Here is a 12,595-nt window from a genome sequence, read left to right as displayed (position 1 = left end):
TTAGCGAGCGCTGGCAGTTTTCCATCTGCAAATGCCTGGAAGGTGTTTGTTTAATAATGTACGGCTGTACTGCATTCAGTTCCAGAAACAGCCAATTGAACAACGTGGACAAGCAAACAACGACATGAACAAACATGGATCGTCTTACATCATTGTATCAGTCTTAACCTGTCTTTTTGTCCCTGTACAGAACTGTAAATTATTTAATTGTTGACCAACTATGTTGTGCTGTCTGTCTCCAGATACGGCAGAGTGAACTATGTCCTAGCAAGAAGACTGGAGCTCCTCAGAGAGGTGGGGAGGTTGCAGGAGAGTTTGGATGTCCCGGGAGATGTTTCCTACACCTGTGAGACTGCTGGACACTTTTACCTCTACCAGGTAAGACTATAACTGGGCTGAATGTATATAATTCTGCAACATGTAGAGAGATTCACAAAATGTAACAGACTAATGTTGCATAGGATATGCCTCTGATTTTGCAGTAGGAATGGGTTCATATTGTCCAAATAAAAGTTCTAATAACATAAGGCTTCGCAAAACAAACCTTACCAAAACGCAGTTGTCTGAAACTTGTATTTGGTTGTTAATATTGATTTACAGAGAGAGGGAGAGAGTTCAGGGGATCCAGGAGATATTTTACTGAATTAATTAGAAAGGAGTTCTATATTGTCTTTCCTGTTCCTCAGACATATCCATGCCAGTCAAACCCAGACGTAATTAAAGTTTCCATTCCCCAGACTCGCTACTCTTTTTGCCTAGACTGCAAATACGCTAGAAATAGTCTCAAGCCTTGCTGTTTATTAGTGTCACCTAATTAACACTGTCCTCTCGGGCTGCAGGAGAAATGCATCTGCAGACAATTACTCTTGTATTCCCATGCCTCTTTGGAAAGGCTCTGAAATAGACATTGTAACATAAAGAAGGGGCCGTGTAGCTGTCATTTTCAGTGGTATTGGGAGCTTGAAATCATATCCAAACTTTTATTGCTCTGAAAAACCTGAGTAATGTAAGATTGATACTGTTAAAATGAGTGTAAAGCTGCCAGCGACATAGTTTTTAGTGATGGTCATAGCTTAAACTACACCCAAGAGTAGATGATTGTCTGGTGACTCAAAGCCACAGAAAATATTTGGATACCTCGGCTGTTACCAGAGCTCTAGTGTCAGAGTTCATGTCTGATGGTGTTCATGCTGCCATTTTTGCACCTTGCCAGAAATCTGTCAGTTGTCTGCCTCACACACACAACTGTGGCTCCTTGTTAATTTAATGTGAGACTGGACTCTCAACCTTTATGTTAACTGAGTTCTTGTGTTTATTTTTGCTCTGAAAACTGGCCAATAGTGTAACAACTCCTTGACATTTACATCTTCAAATGTCACAGAACTAGTGTGGTGAATCTGTGACCATGAGCAGAGTGTACACTGTCAATGATAACAAGGCACATATACACGAACTCAAGGTTTCGATGGTGGTCTTAATAATCCATACAGACATATGCTTAACGTGTAATTAAGCGGAGTCCTCTGGCAGGCTCATTAACGTTATCCTTAATGTTGTTTTTCACAGGGGTATTTTTAGATCTAGGCTATCCTGCTGTTTGGATGAAGCTGGTTTATTAGGTGCTCAGCAGGGAAACCTGTATACCAGCGAGGCTATCTGTTCCCATTTGTATATTTGTGTGTAATTTTTTTTTTTTTTTTGCCATGGTCAAATAATTGCAGAGAAAATACAGGTTTGGCAGAGCCATGCAGACACCCACTATGTGTGCATACAGCACTTTGTAGACCTCAGACACGCATTGACTAAGTCATAGCTTGTGGAGTGTGCATTCTGTAAAGTCCCTTCGTGAGTTTATTTATGTAGTAGCTAAATCAAGCTGCAAACACTTTGCTGCCATGGTCATTTTGTGTAAACAGTTGTGATTTATCTGTCAGTATCATTTCAAAGCCGCATGTCATACATACCATCCAACCCACCTTTACATGCACTCAGAATGTGCCAAAAAGGTTGGCTTAACTCAGAAGGCCTGTTTGTATTTGTGTGATCATACAAAAACACATAGAGCAATAATTCATACAAGCCATAAGGATGAGTGTAGGGTTCAGTGTTGGCTATAATAATACAGAGACACCAGACCAAAGATGGGTCTTTTCATTCCAATGGAGTTGCTTGCCTGGTGCAAGCGCCAAAAACGTTTTTAGCTTCCAGGTTTACTTACACTGTATGTGGCCCACTGAATATGTGCAGTAGTGTTTCTCCCGTGGCCCCGCTTTAAAATCACCTTTCTCAGTGTAAGGAAACTTTTACAAAAGGAAAAAAACCTCCTTGGCTAAAAAATGCATTATAGAAAGATTGATAATTGACCTTGTTTGCAATTTGAGGTGTCCAGTTTTACAAATGTCTTTTTTATAATGGTGTTCCATGGAGAAAATTATCAAAGAGCAGCAGATTTTTCTCTGCAATACCATGAGTGGCTGCAGGGAGAAATCTGCTGCAAGGCTGAGCCGCTTTCCTGGGGGCCTGTTACTGGTATTTAATACCTTCAAAGTATCAACCAAAACAACCCAGAAGAAAATGGTATCGAAACATAAACAATACCTGCATTCTATGCTTCGCCAGGGGTCTGACCCCTGACTTTTAGACTCCCTGCTATATAAGCAAACTTGTGTTGCTGCCTTCTCCGGAGCCGCTCTCACACCACAACCGAAACAGCTCAACTCAGTCGTTAAACTCATTAATAACTGTTAGATAACCTTAGCCATGTGATGGAAACAGTTAGGCCTGTTACTGTGTACATGAGGCTGGGCAGACTCTCTGTCTTCCTGGTGCAGAGCTCACATTCCTGCAGCATCAGCCACGACCCATGCAGTCTGTCTAGCGTGGTGTATTTAGTCGGCAGTTCATAATCGAGATGCTACCAAAATGTTCACAGGTGTGGCTCATTGGGGTGCTCAGTATCTCACCTGGTGTGGCAGGTGCCCCATGTACAAAGGCTCTGTCCTTGCCACAGCATCCATGGGGTCGTCCCCTCTCTCTCCCCATTTCACTGTAAAGCTGGTTTATCGAATAAAGAGTAAACTTATCAAAAATAATCTTAAAAGAAGTATGGCTTTTGCTACATGCCACTCAATTCATGTTATGGGTATAGAATTAAGTATTCTGTTGGTATTTGTATCATTTTAATAGTACTGGTATCTTATTTTTTAAGTGATATTCAGCCCTGCCAGTGTGGGGATCTCTAGCCTACTCTAAACAGACCACTATTAGGGCTCGACCTCTTAACATTCGGAGTGTACTAAATGTTTGCTCTCTCTCTCTCTCTCTCTCTCCAGGTGATATCTCGCTGGGAAGAGTACATGAGCAAAGTCAGGCCTAAACAGGGCAAGACAGTGGACGTGGAAGCTGTGGCGGCACACTTTCCCTTCCACAAGTACTTCTCCAATGCACCCCAGCCTGTGTTCAAGGGCCGGTCATATGAAGAGGACATGGATATCGCAGAGGGCTGCTACCGCCACATCAAGAAAATATTTACCCAGCTGGAGGTACGAATGTCACACAAACACACAGTGAACTAGTTCTCTCACTGCTGAGCATCACCCAGTGGGATCTAAGGAGGTTACTTCAGTGCAAAAAGGCAATTTTAGTTCTAGAGCACATGTTTTTACAGTTAAATTGAATTAATTAAAAGCTGAACTGGACACATCATCTTCAGCTAATTAGTGGTAAACATATACAGCACTTTCATTCTTTTACAGCTGCATTTAAAAGAACTTGCAGACTGTTTACCAGCTGTGTCTGCAGGTATTTCACAATCTTATATGCACAAGTAACTGTGCCACAATGGCAGGTTGTTGTAGATTAATAGTGGCTGGTCAGACGGTGGATGTGTCTGCTCGTAAGTAGCTCTTCTGCCACTTTTGTATCTCTCTGAGTTTTAGTCATCACCTGTCTAGTAGCTATAGTGAATCATTATATAAGATACTTAACAGTTTATTTGTAGATAGGATTGCTGACCCTCTTAAAAAAATGAGCGGTACAACAATGTGATGAAGGCTGTTACAACTTATCTTTTTTACTCTCCGTGTCACTCTTTTTCCACACTCTTTCGCTCTTACAAACACACCTGAATGCGTTATCGTTGCTCCTCCTCGGCCCATCGAGTATTTCTATAGGGATAACAATAACATTTCAGATTTATGGGAACACCAAGAAGGTCTCTGAAAAGCAATAAAGAAGTTATTGGCTTGAGGTAATATCCCAACATGTGTGGTGACCTTGATTTATCTGGCTGGCCTCTGTATCACTGCATCACAGCACCTCTCCCTCCTCCCTCAGCCTCACCCATGCTGCAGTGAAATCTGTACACCCATTAAGAGGTATTGCTGTCTGTGGTGCAGGGTAGACAAAGCAACAATGTGCTGAATATGCTTATCTGTCTGCCTCTTCAAATGTAAAAGCAGTTTGGAATAAGCTGTCAGGAATATCCAACGAATGCAGTGCAAGACAGAAAGACAGCAACACAACGTGCCTCCTGGGTTCCTCCTGTATAGACATCTCTCGTTTCCTCCTCTGCAGTCCCACCACATCTTTACTGCTGTTTACTCTTTTCTCTCTTCCCTCTCTTCTCAGTGTCTGTGAATCCTTACCATCTTGATTTCACCCTTCCACTGCTCTGGAGCCATGGGGGTTAAAAATAGACCTCATCAATATTGCATGTTTTGATTGGTTTAATATTAATGCTAAAATAGTAACACATCAAATATTTATACCCCAGTGCTGTCCGAGTCCTCCGCCCTCTCCTCCTCTCTCTCTTCCCTACCCCTACCCAGCTAGCGTGGCGACTTGAAAATAGCACGCCTGTTTACCCATATTGCCTCACTGTGTTTCTCCACCACAGCGTGGTTTTTATAGTGCTATGATATCGGGGCTCTGAAGTAATCTCATTCATATTTTGAAAAAAAAAAAGAAGAAAATGGCCCTCAATTTTCCTTTCCAGTTTAAACCATCCTCAAGCTGCAGTTATTTAACAGCAAACAGCATACTCTCCAGGCTCGCTGACCTCTGTATCGCTGCATCATGGGAAAAGAAGAGACTGTTTCCTTATGAAATGAGAAAGCAGAGGGATTATTTTAATAATGTTTTTAATTAACAGACAGTTAGATTGCCAATCACTGCAGCATATTTTATGACTATGAATCAAAAGTAGAGGCAGTAGGAGATATTAGTAGTGCTGGGGTTAAGCCACCCTGCAGTTTTTAAATGTGGGTGACCCAAAGATGTATTGGGGTTGTATCTGAATATTGAACTGTGACTTTTCTTTTATAGATGTGATTATTTCACCTTAGATAATCACCTTATCCATCATCTCTGACAGTGATCATCCATCATTTTGTCAGAATGCCATGATTTAAGTTCCCCCTCCCCCCACCCGCCCACAGTCTGTATGAAACATGAAAGCCAAACTTAACTTCATTCACAAATAGATGCATGCATATCTACAGTATGTAAATAAGTCTTAGATTGCTAAATTCTTCCCAGAGGTCTATATAAAAGCAGTTTTTAATTGCCTATGGGAGGTTGCTGTTTTTCTTAATTTCTTTTTCTGTTCCCAAACATTTTTTGCACAGTGACCAGCTCCTGACCCTCATCTCCTCTCTTGTCTACCCTGCAGGAGTTTAGGGCATTTGAACTGCTGAGGAGTGGATTGGACCGCTCCAAGTATCTGCTTGTGAAGGAAGCCAAAATCATTGCCATGACCTGTACACATGCTGCACTCAAACGTCATGACCTGGTGGAGCTGGGATTTAAGGTATGCTCTTCACAGTTAAAAAAAAAAAAAAGGCAATAACCTGGTTAAGCTACTGCAGTTACTTAAAGGACTCGGTTTAAATTGCTGATTCTCTTTGTTAGTATGACAACATCCTGATGGAGGAAGCTGCACAGATTCTGGAGATCGAGACCTTCATCCCCCTCCTGTTACAGGTAACCCTGTCCTGGCTAAGTATTAAAACTTAAGTATGCTGTGCAGGCTTTATGACTAAAGGCCTTGACAAGAGGTGTTTTTTTTTTCTTTTTTGCAATTGATTTTGCAATTAATTTGCACATCAGTATTTATTTGTTAACAAAACTAAACTGTTGTTTTTTTTATTTTTTTGTCATGAGTACCGTCACACAGAATACAAATATGTATCAAAAAAGCTTCATGATTTTATTTTCAGAACAGGGTTGATAGTCTTTTACCACAAATAAAGGAATAAACCAGTGACATTTCACCTACACTTATGTCCAAATGAAGGACAGCAAACTTTATAAATCTTTTCAAACTTGCAGCACATACCAGATCCCTACTTTCTGTGACATAGCTTCCACAATTAAAACTCTAGACGTATACACTGTGTAGGTATTTACCAGAGGGAACTCAGATTCCCTCAAAATATTTTTCTAAACGAAAACTAAAATAAAAATAGGTTATAGTAGGTTAGGCTATACAGGAACCAACCTCAGACAGACTACACACTGCTTTTAGTCAGTAGGATCGTGCTAGTTGTTACAAATTTGCATCATTGCAACTATGACTAGTTCTGATGTAAAATATTGCAGGCCAAGTATTTTGTATTTTAGTGTTATTTTTTTACACCCCCTCAGTGTGTCAAGGCCTTAGACTGTGAACATTTGAGCTGTTACTCTTGACTATTGAAAAACTACAGCCGTGCCTTGCCAGAAAACTCACTGCCAGGTCAAAGCACCATCATAAGTTCCAACATCAAGGCTTGTTTAATCCTTTACTCAGCTTTCTACCACCTGACTTCCTCTATTAAGGTCTGACTGATGGTCTCCAAACACAGTAATGGTGCTTGTCTTTGGTAGTTGTGCCTAATTGTCCGAGATAGCGCTAATGTCTGTTTACAGATGAGATCATTAAGCGCATCATCCCATTCAACAACCTCGCCAGAGCTCCTGTCTTTATCTCTCTTCTCTAGTGAGTCACAGTCCGAGCCTTCTGCCGGGTATACGTCACAGCGAAACTGTTTATATCTCCTCCTCCCCTTCCCTTTTCTTATACAGCCATTCAACCCTTATCAGTGATTTTAGTGATTAAATCAACTCTTGATTTGCAAAGCTTCGTTTATCAGATTTGTCTGAGGTCCAGTTCCAAATAAACCATATCTAATAAGAAAAACCTGACGTAGACAGCTGTAGAGCCCCTTTATGCTTCACTGCCCACCTGGAGTTAAATGTTATTATCTGCTGAAGATCTAATTTCACATGCACTATTTAATATGATAAAGTCATTAGGCAAAATTGAATAAAGTTGGACAAAAATAGAAAAAATCCTTACTGAGTCTAGTACAAATCATTCAGGTGTTTTCTGTAATCAGTGTTCTTACCACTTATTTTGCTTCCTCGCTCTACAGAATCCAGAAGATGGCTACAGCAGGCTGAAACGTTGGATCATGATTGGAGACCACCACCAGTTGCCCCCCGTTATCAAGAACATGGCCTTCCAGAAGTACTCCAACATGGAGCAGTCTCTCTTCACCCGATTTGTGCGCCTCGGAGTGCCCACCATCGATCTGGATGCACAGGGTCGTGCTCGTGCAAGGTGGGTCGCCCTGGCAAAACATAAAGCTAAACACAGAAGATGCATTGTCTTAGTAACTGGTTTTGTGTAAAGGACATAACAGTGACTTGATGTGTGTCTATCTTCCTGTCCCACAGCTTGTGTAACCTGTACAACTGGCGCTATAAGCAGCTGGGGAACCTGCCTCATGTCCAGCAGCTGCCTGAGTTCCAGGTGCCAAACCCTGGCCTAACCTTTGACTTCCAGCTTATTAATGTAGAGGACTTCAATGGGGTGGGAGAATCTGAGCCCAACCCTTACTTCTACCAGGTGAGTAGTAGTAGTACCCACCAAGGGACACAAATACACAAACATTACAACTGTTATATGTACTAAGGATGTCTACTGGTTACATTACACATTCAAACCACTCTGTCTAATTTGGAAATCTACTGCAAAAATAAAACTATGAAAGAAATATCATAATAATAATAATTTCCAGAAAATAAAGTTACTGTGTTGTGAAAACTAATTAAACCAGAACTGGTATCAGAAAGAAAAAGGTTAGACATGTTTTCAGCAGTAAATACCAGGGATGGGCATTTTAAGTAACTGCCATATAGGAATACTGCATAAATGATTATAGAGTACTCAAGCACTTGCAAAAAAATCTTAACATAAGAACAGGAATGTAAAACAACGGAAAATGTGCAGTTTTAAATTAATTTTGAACTAGCCTATTCAATCATAAATACGAACTAAATATTTTAAAAATCAGCAAACTTTCTGTCACTGCTGTTACATAAATTAGAAGCAAACTGAACGACTGTCTCCAGAGTCCGAAGCCGCTCTCCTTCGAGGCAATTCAGTGTCTGCCCAATTAGCATGTCATAACACAATAGCAGCAGTTGTGATTGTCTGTACTTTTATTTTTTGTTTGTACTGTATTTTAATGTGAAGGCTCAAAGAAGACCACACACTCATGTGATTTTACCCATTTTAAATAGTACAAAAAACATATAAATGTCATGTTCTCATGTAGCAGGTTGGGTGGCGATTACTTTATATGTTGAACAAACCCAGAACTCATATCTTTCTCTTGTAAATACCCTGCGGCGAACAACAAGAACCTACATAGGCCCATATGTGTTATTTCAATAAGAAGAACTGTGAACACCGAGTTTTTAACACCAGTATATCTATAGCACAAGGACGTAGTGCAATGTTTGAACAGCAGAAATAGTTTATGTTACACAACTTGTGGCAGTTTTGAAGCACAATTTACACTCTCCTTTACACGGATACACACTCATGCACACTTAGTTCCACCAGAGCAGAGAACCGTATTCTTCCCTAACTTCCATTTCCTCTGAATGGGTTATTGTACAGGAGTTCATTCATTTTAAAATTTTAATGATTTAGCTACTGGCCCATATGTTAAATTCATAACCCTGCTTAGGCTGCAGTGAGCACTAGCTGCCCAGTACAGACCAGTGGGTTTGTCCTTCACACCAGGAGCCAGATTGTGTTTCATCATGACATTGCTGAGACACTCAAGACTGTGTGTGGGTGGAGGGCAGGGTTGATAGGGGTGTTTAAAAAAATGTTTACTTTGGCACCATACCAGCGCAGGAGCCCAAATGTTACTGTCAACATTAACAGCAAAACTGTGTAGTGTGATAACATTTTAAGCACTGAAATGTGACATGAAACCAGTTACTTTATTGGAAGATTTACTGGTTCCTTTTTAATAAAGGAAGGAAACCAGAATAGTTGTGAGAAATATGGGACACATTTTACAATAAACACAACAATTTCTGGGACGTGACAGAACTTGTAGTTGTCAAAAAATCCAGGAGCACTTGATTCAGCTACAATCTGTACTTGTTAGTTAATACTTAAGTTGAGACACTGATTTGTTTATAAGTTGCAAGGCCAATGAACATATCTCTGTGTTTCAAAATATATCACTGCTGCGCTGTGCACGCTCATGTCACCGACGCTTCTTATTGTTCTTAAATCCAGACCATGCGCTCTTCTCGAGGCACCAGGTCATATGAACCTCCATTTGCCTGTTGCCATTTTCAGTTTCCTCCGGGGAATTGCCTGTATTACTCACCCTGCCTTCCACACTCACACATGCATATGCACATACACTTTCACACACATGCGTGCACTTTCCGAGGAACCAGAAGGGATAAATTGGACACTAGAGAAGCAATTGTATCCAGTGCATGCTGAATGCCTGTCACAGCTGAACAAACACTGCCACAACCCCAGCTTTGCACTTACACAGGAACTGCACATCCATCAAACACACAACCACACGTGCGTGCACTCAGACAATCCGCAGTCCAAAGGTCTGTCCCTGCTTCTTCGCCTCATTTGTTAAAGCACTTTCCATATTGAGTCTCAGCCCGTTGATAGTACTTCCCAAGTTGTCAAATGGCTCATAAAGGGTAAGATGCTTATCTAAATCCACATCTTCTGTTGTTAGAAAATGGCTTTTCTCAGCTGCTAGGCTTGTTACTCGAGGCTTTTCTGCTTCGCAAGCTACTTTTTAAATGACATAAAAGCAAAAAGCATTCTGGGCTTTACTCACAGGTAGTGTGGATTTACTACTCTTATTACCCCTTATTTGTATCTACACCACAATATGCAATCCTTTCTCCCCGTTCGTCTCGTCTCTGTTTCTGCCTGTTTCACCCCTCCATCCTCTCCAGTCTTTGTGTAGCCTCGGGCCATTGGCTCAAATTCGAGTGCATTTGCTTTGACCTTGTTATAGTTAACAAGTTCTCTGGGGTGTTAGGGCATTAGATCACATTTATGTTAAATATGCACATGAGGCAGGCAAAGCTGGAACTGCCAACCACGTCTACTTAGATATTACTCCTCTCGTAAAACTCATGTATGTTTATGGTTCTTGTGATCTTTTTCTCTCTGCAGCCAAACTGCAAAGCTACCTCATTACTACTTTTTAAAATGCATAACTTAAATAAGGTGTTAGCAGAAACAATCTTGATCCCAAATATGAAATGACGCAGGGTCTTTACTCCCTTAATATGATTTACATCCTTCTTTTCCCAGCATCATGTTTCAAAAGAAACTAGTCAGTAACAGTATGGAAAGAATTCATATGACGAGGCCACTGAGCAAGACATACTTCCCAAATTATCTGCCTTGTGGGCAGATCATCTGACAATGTCACATTGTTGAAAAATAATGTCATTGTGGTTTTCAACATTTTGTAGATAATTTTGAATATATTCCCTTAAAAATCACCAGCCCATACCTAACATTCCCTGACAAACTTGTATACAACATCTCTATCAGTAAACACATGGTGTGGTTTTTAGAGTTATGAATTTGTGCCATTTGGAGACAGGTAAGAGGGGAAGAGGAACAAAGGCTGTCACTGTTTTTGATGTGTTGACTCTAGTGCAGCTGGATCAGGAACTGTTGATGAAGCTGCATAAATTATTATCAAAGATGCGAGGCTGCAGTCTAGGCTTAATTGAAACTGGATGAATAATGCATACTGTTGCCTTTTTTTCTTTTTTTTTTTTGGTCACATTTGAAGGGCAGAGTGTAGCCTTGAAGCCAGGATGTTCATGCACATGCTGAGGAATTTGTTGATTGTTAAGTGGGCGAATGATGCATACAATGCTGGCCTTTACATTTAGTAACATTTGGTGGACAAGATCTTTTGTTGTTGTGCAAGGGCCTAGATGATGTTGAGGACAGAATTTTATATATACATACTCATGTTATAATCACATTTGTGTAGAATTTGGAAACAACTAACACCAGATGTTTTTGAAAATCTTGCCTCTCTTACTTAAAAAGTACACGATGTGATATTGGTAGTATATTGTTAGAACATTCTGCCTTCAGACTGAGTAAAGAAACTTCAGATGACGCAGCCTTTGGTCACACTCAGCTATTCCCCATTTAATGAATATCAAAGCCACAGTAGAAATATGCCATATACCCTCCTCACTTCTGTGTTGGGGCTCCTAGAATGGGACATTTTGTCCCAGCCTGGCTAGTGTTGGTGCTTAGCTCTGTCTGAGGCAATTAATTCCAACCCAAATCAGACGACTACTCATGCATGAATGAGTGGGCTTTTATCTGGCAGAAAGTTAAACACTTGACAGGCGAGAAAGGGCCGGAGCATGATGTTAAAGTACAAGAGAATGAGAACAGCAAGGTGTCAGACACAGCAGACAGCGCTGGGTGTGCTGATAGGAAGAGAAGCCCTTGTATTTGGGTAATTCAGCTTTGTGCTTTGATTCACTACAAAATTACCACATCGATTAGACAATAGCTTTTTCGGGGTCAGTTTTTTAAACATCATTTTTTTCTAACTCTCACTACTTGTGTGCAATACCAAATAGTTATATAATAATTTGATAATGTCAATCTATTCCCTGATTTTCTCTCTTTCCCTGTGTAGAACCTGGCAGAGGCGGAGTATTCTGTGGCTTTGTACATGTACATGCGACTGCTGGGCTACCCTGCTGACCGCATCAGCATCCTCACCACCTACAACGGACAGAAACACCTGATCAGAGATGTCATCAACCAGCGTTGTGCTGGCAATCCCTTCTTTAGTCAGCCCAACAAGGTAAGGGCACACATGCACCACTTGACTACAGTAAACAGTGCACATAGTTGCAGCCAATGACTGTATTATAATTTAAATCATTATTTTAAAGCAAGTATAAGGAGAATTATGCCCTTTTTATTATTTAGAGGAAGCACTGATGTGAGTCTGCGTGCTGAAATATTCAGGCAATATTCAATAATGGGCTTGAATCTAAATCAAAATGGCGTTTTAATGAAACATCACATCTGCACACAACTCTGCTGGCTAACATTACAGCCCTGCCAAGGAGGACGCCAGTGTTTACATCTTGTGCTGTCACAAGCACAAGCCTGTCCACGAGTAGATGCATAACTTCCTCTGCACAGTGACACAGTTGATGGGCGTAGATTGGTAAAAAGATTTTAAAAATTAAAAAATTGTTGAAT

At 40.7% G+C, this 12,595-nt stretch overlaps 1 protein-coding gene across 1 annotated transcript in view; it reads left to right on the top strand.

The window, feature by feature from the left end:
- The window catches only part of aqr (aquarius intron-binding spliceosomal factor), a 66,467-nt gene that overhangs the window by 32,152 nt on the left and 21,720 nt on the right, over window positions 1-12,595 (top strand). The window contains exons 26-32 of the mRNA XM_042500764.2: window positions 243-378; window positions 3,333-3,542; window positions 5,672-5,809; window positions 5,911-5,982; window positions 7,416-7,603; window positions 7,720-7,891; window positions 12,018-12,188. Coding sequence (XP_042356698.2) covers window positions 243-378; window positions 3,333-3,542; window positions 5,672-5,809; window positions 5,911-5,982; window positions 7,416-7,603; window positions 7,720-7,891; window positions 12,018-12,188 — 1,087 coding nt within the window. The remainder of the gene's footprint in view (window positions 1-242; window positions 379-3,332; window positions 3,543-5,671; window positions 5,810-5,910; window positions 5,983-7,415; window positions 7,604-7,719; window positions 7,892-12,017; window positions 12,189-12,595) is intronic.

The sequence above is a fragment of the Plectropomus leopardus genome, chromosome 14, assembly GCF_026936395.1.
Source record: "Plectropomus leopardus strain MGB_pleo_1.0 chromosome 14, ASM2693639v1, whole genome shotgun sequence".
Lineage (NCBI taxonomy): Eukaryota > Metazoa > Chordata > Actinopteri > Perciformes > Serranidae > Plectropomus > Plectropomus leopardus.
The sequence above is the reverse complement of the archived record's forward strand: the minus strand, read 5'-3'. Positions and strand labels throughout refer to the sequence as shown.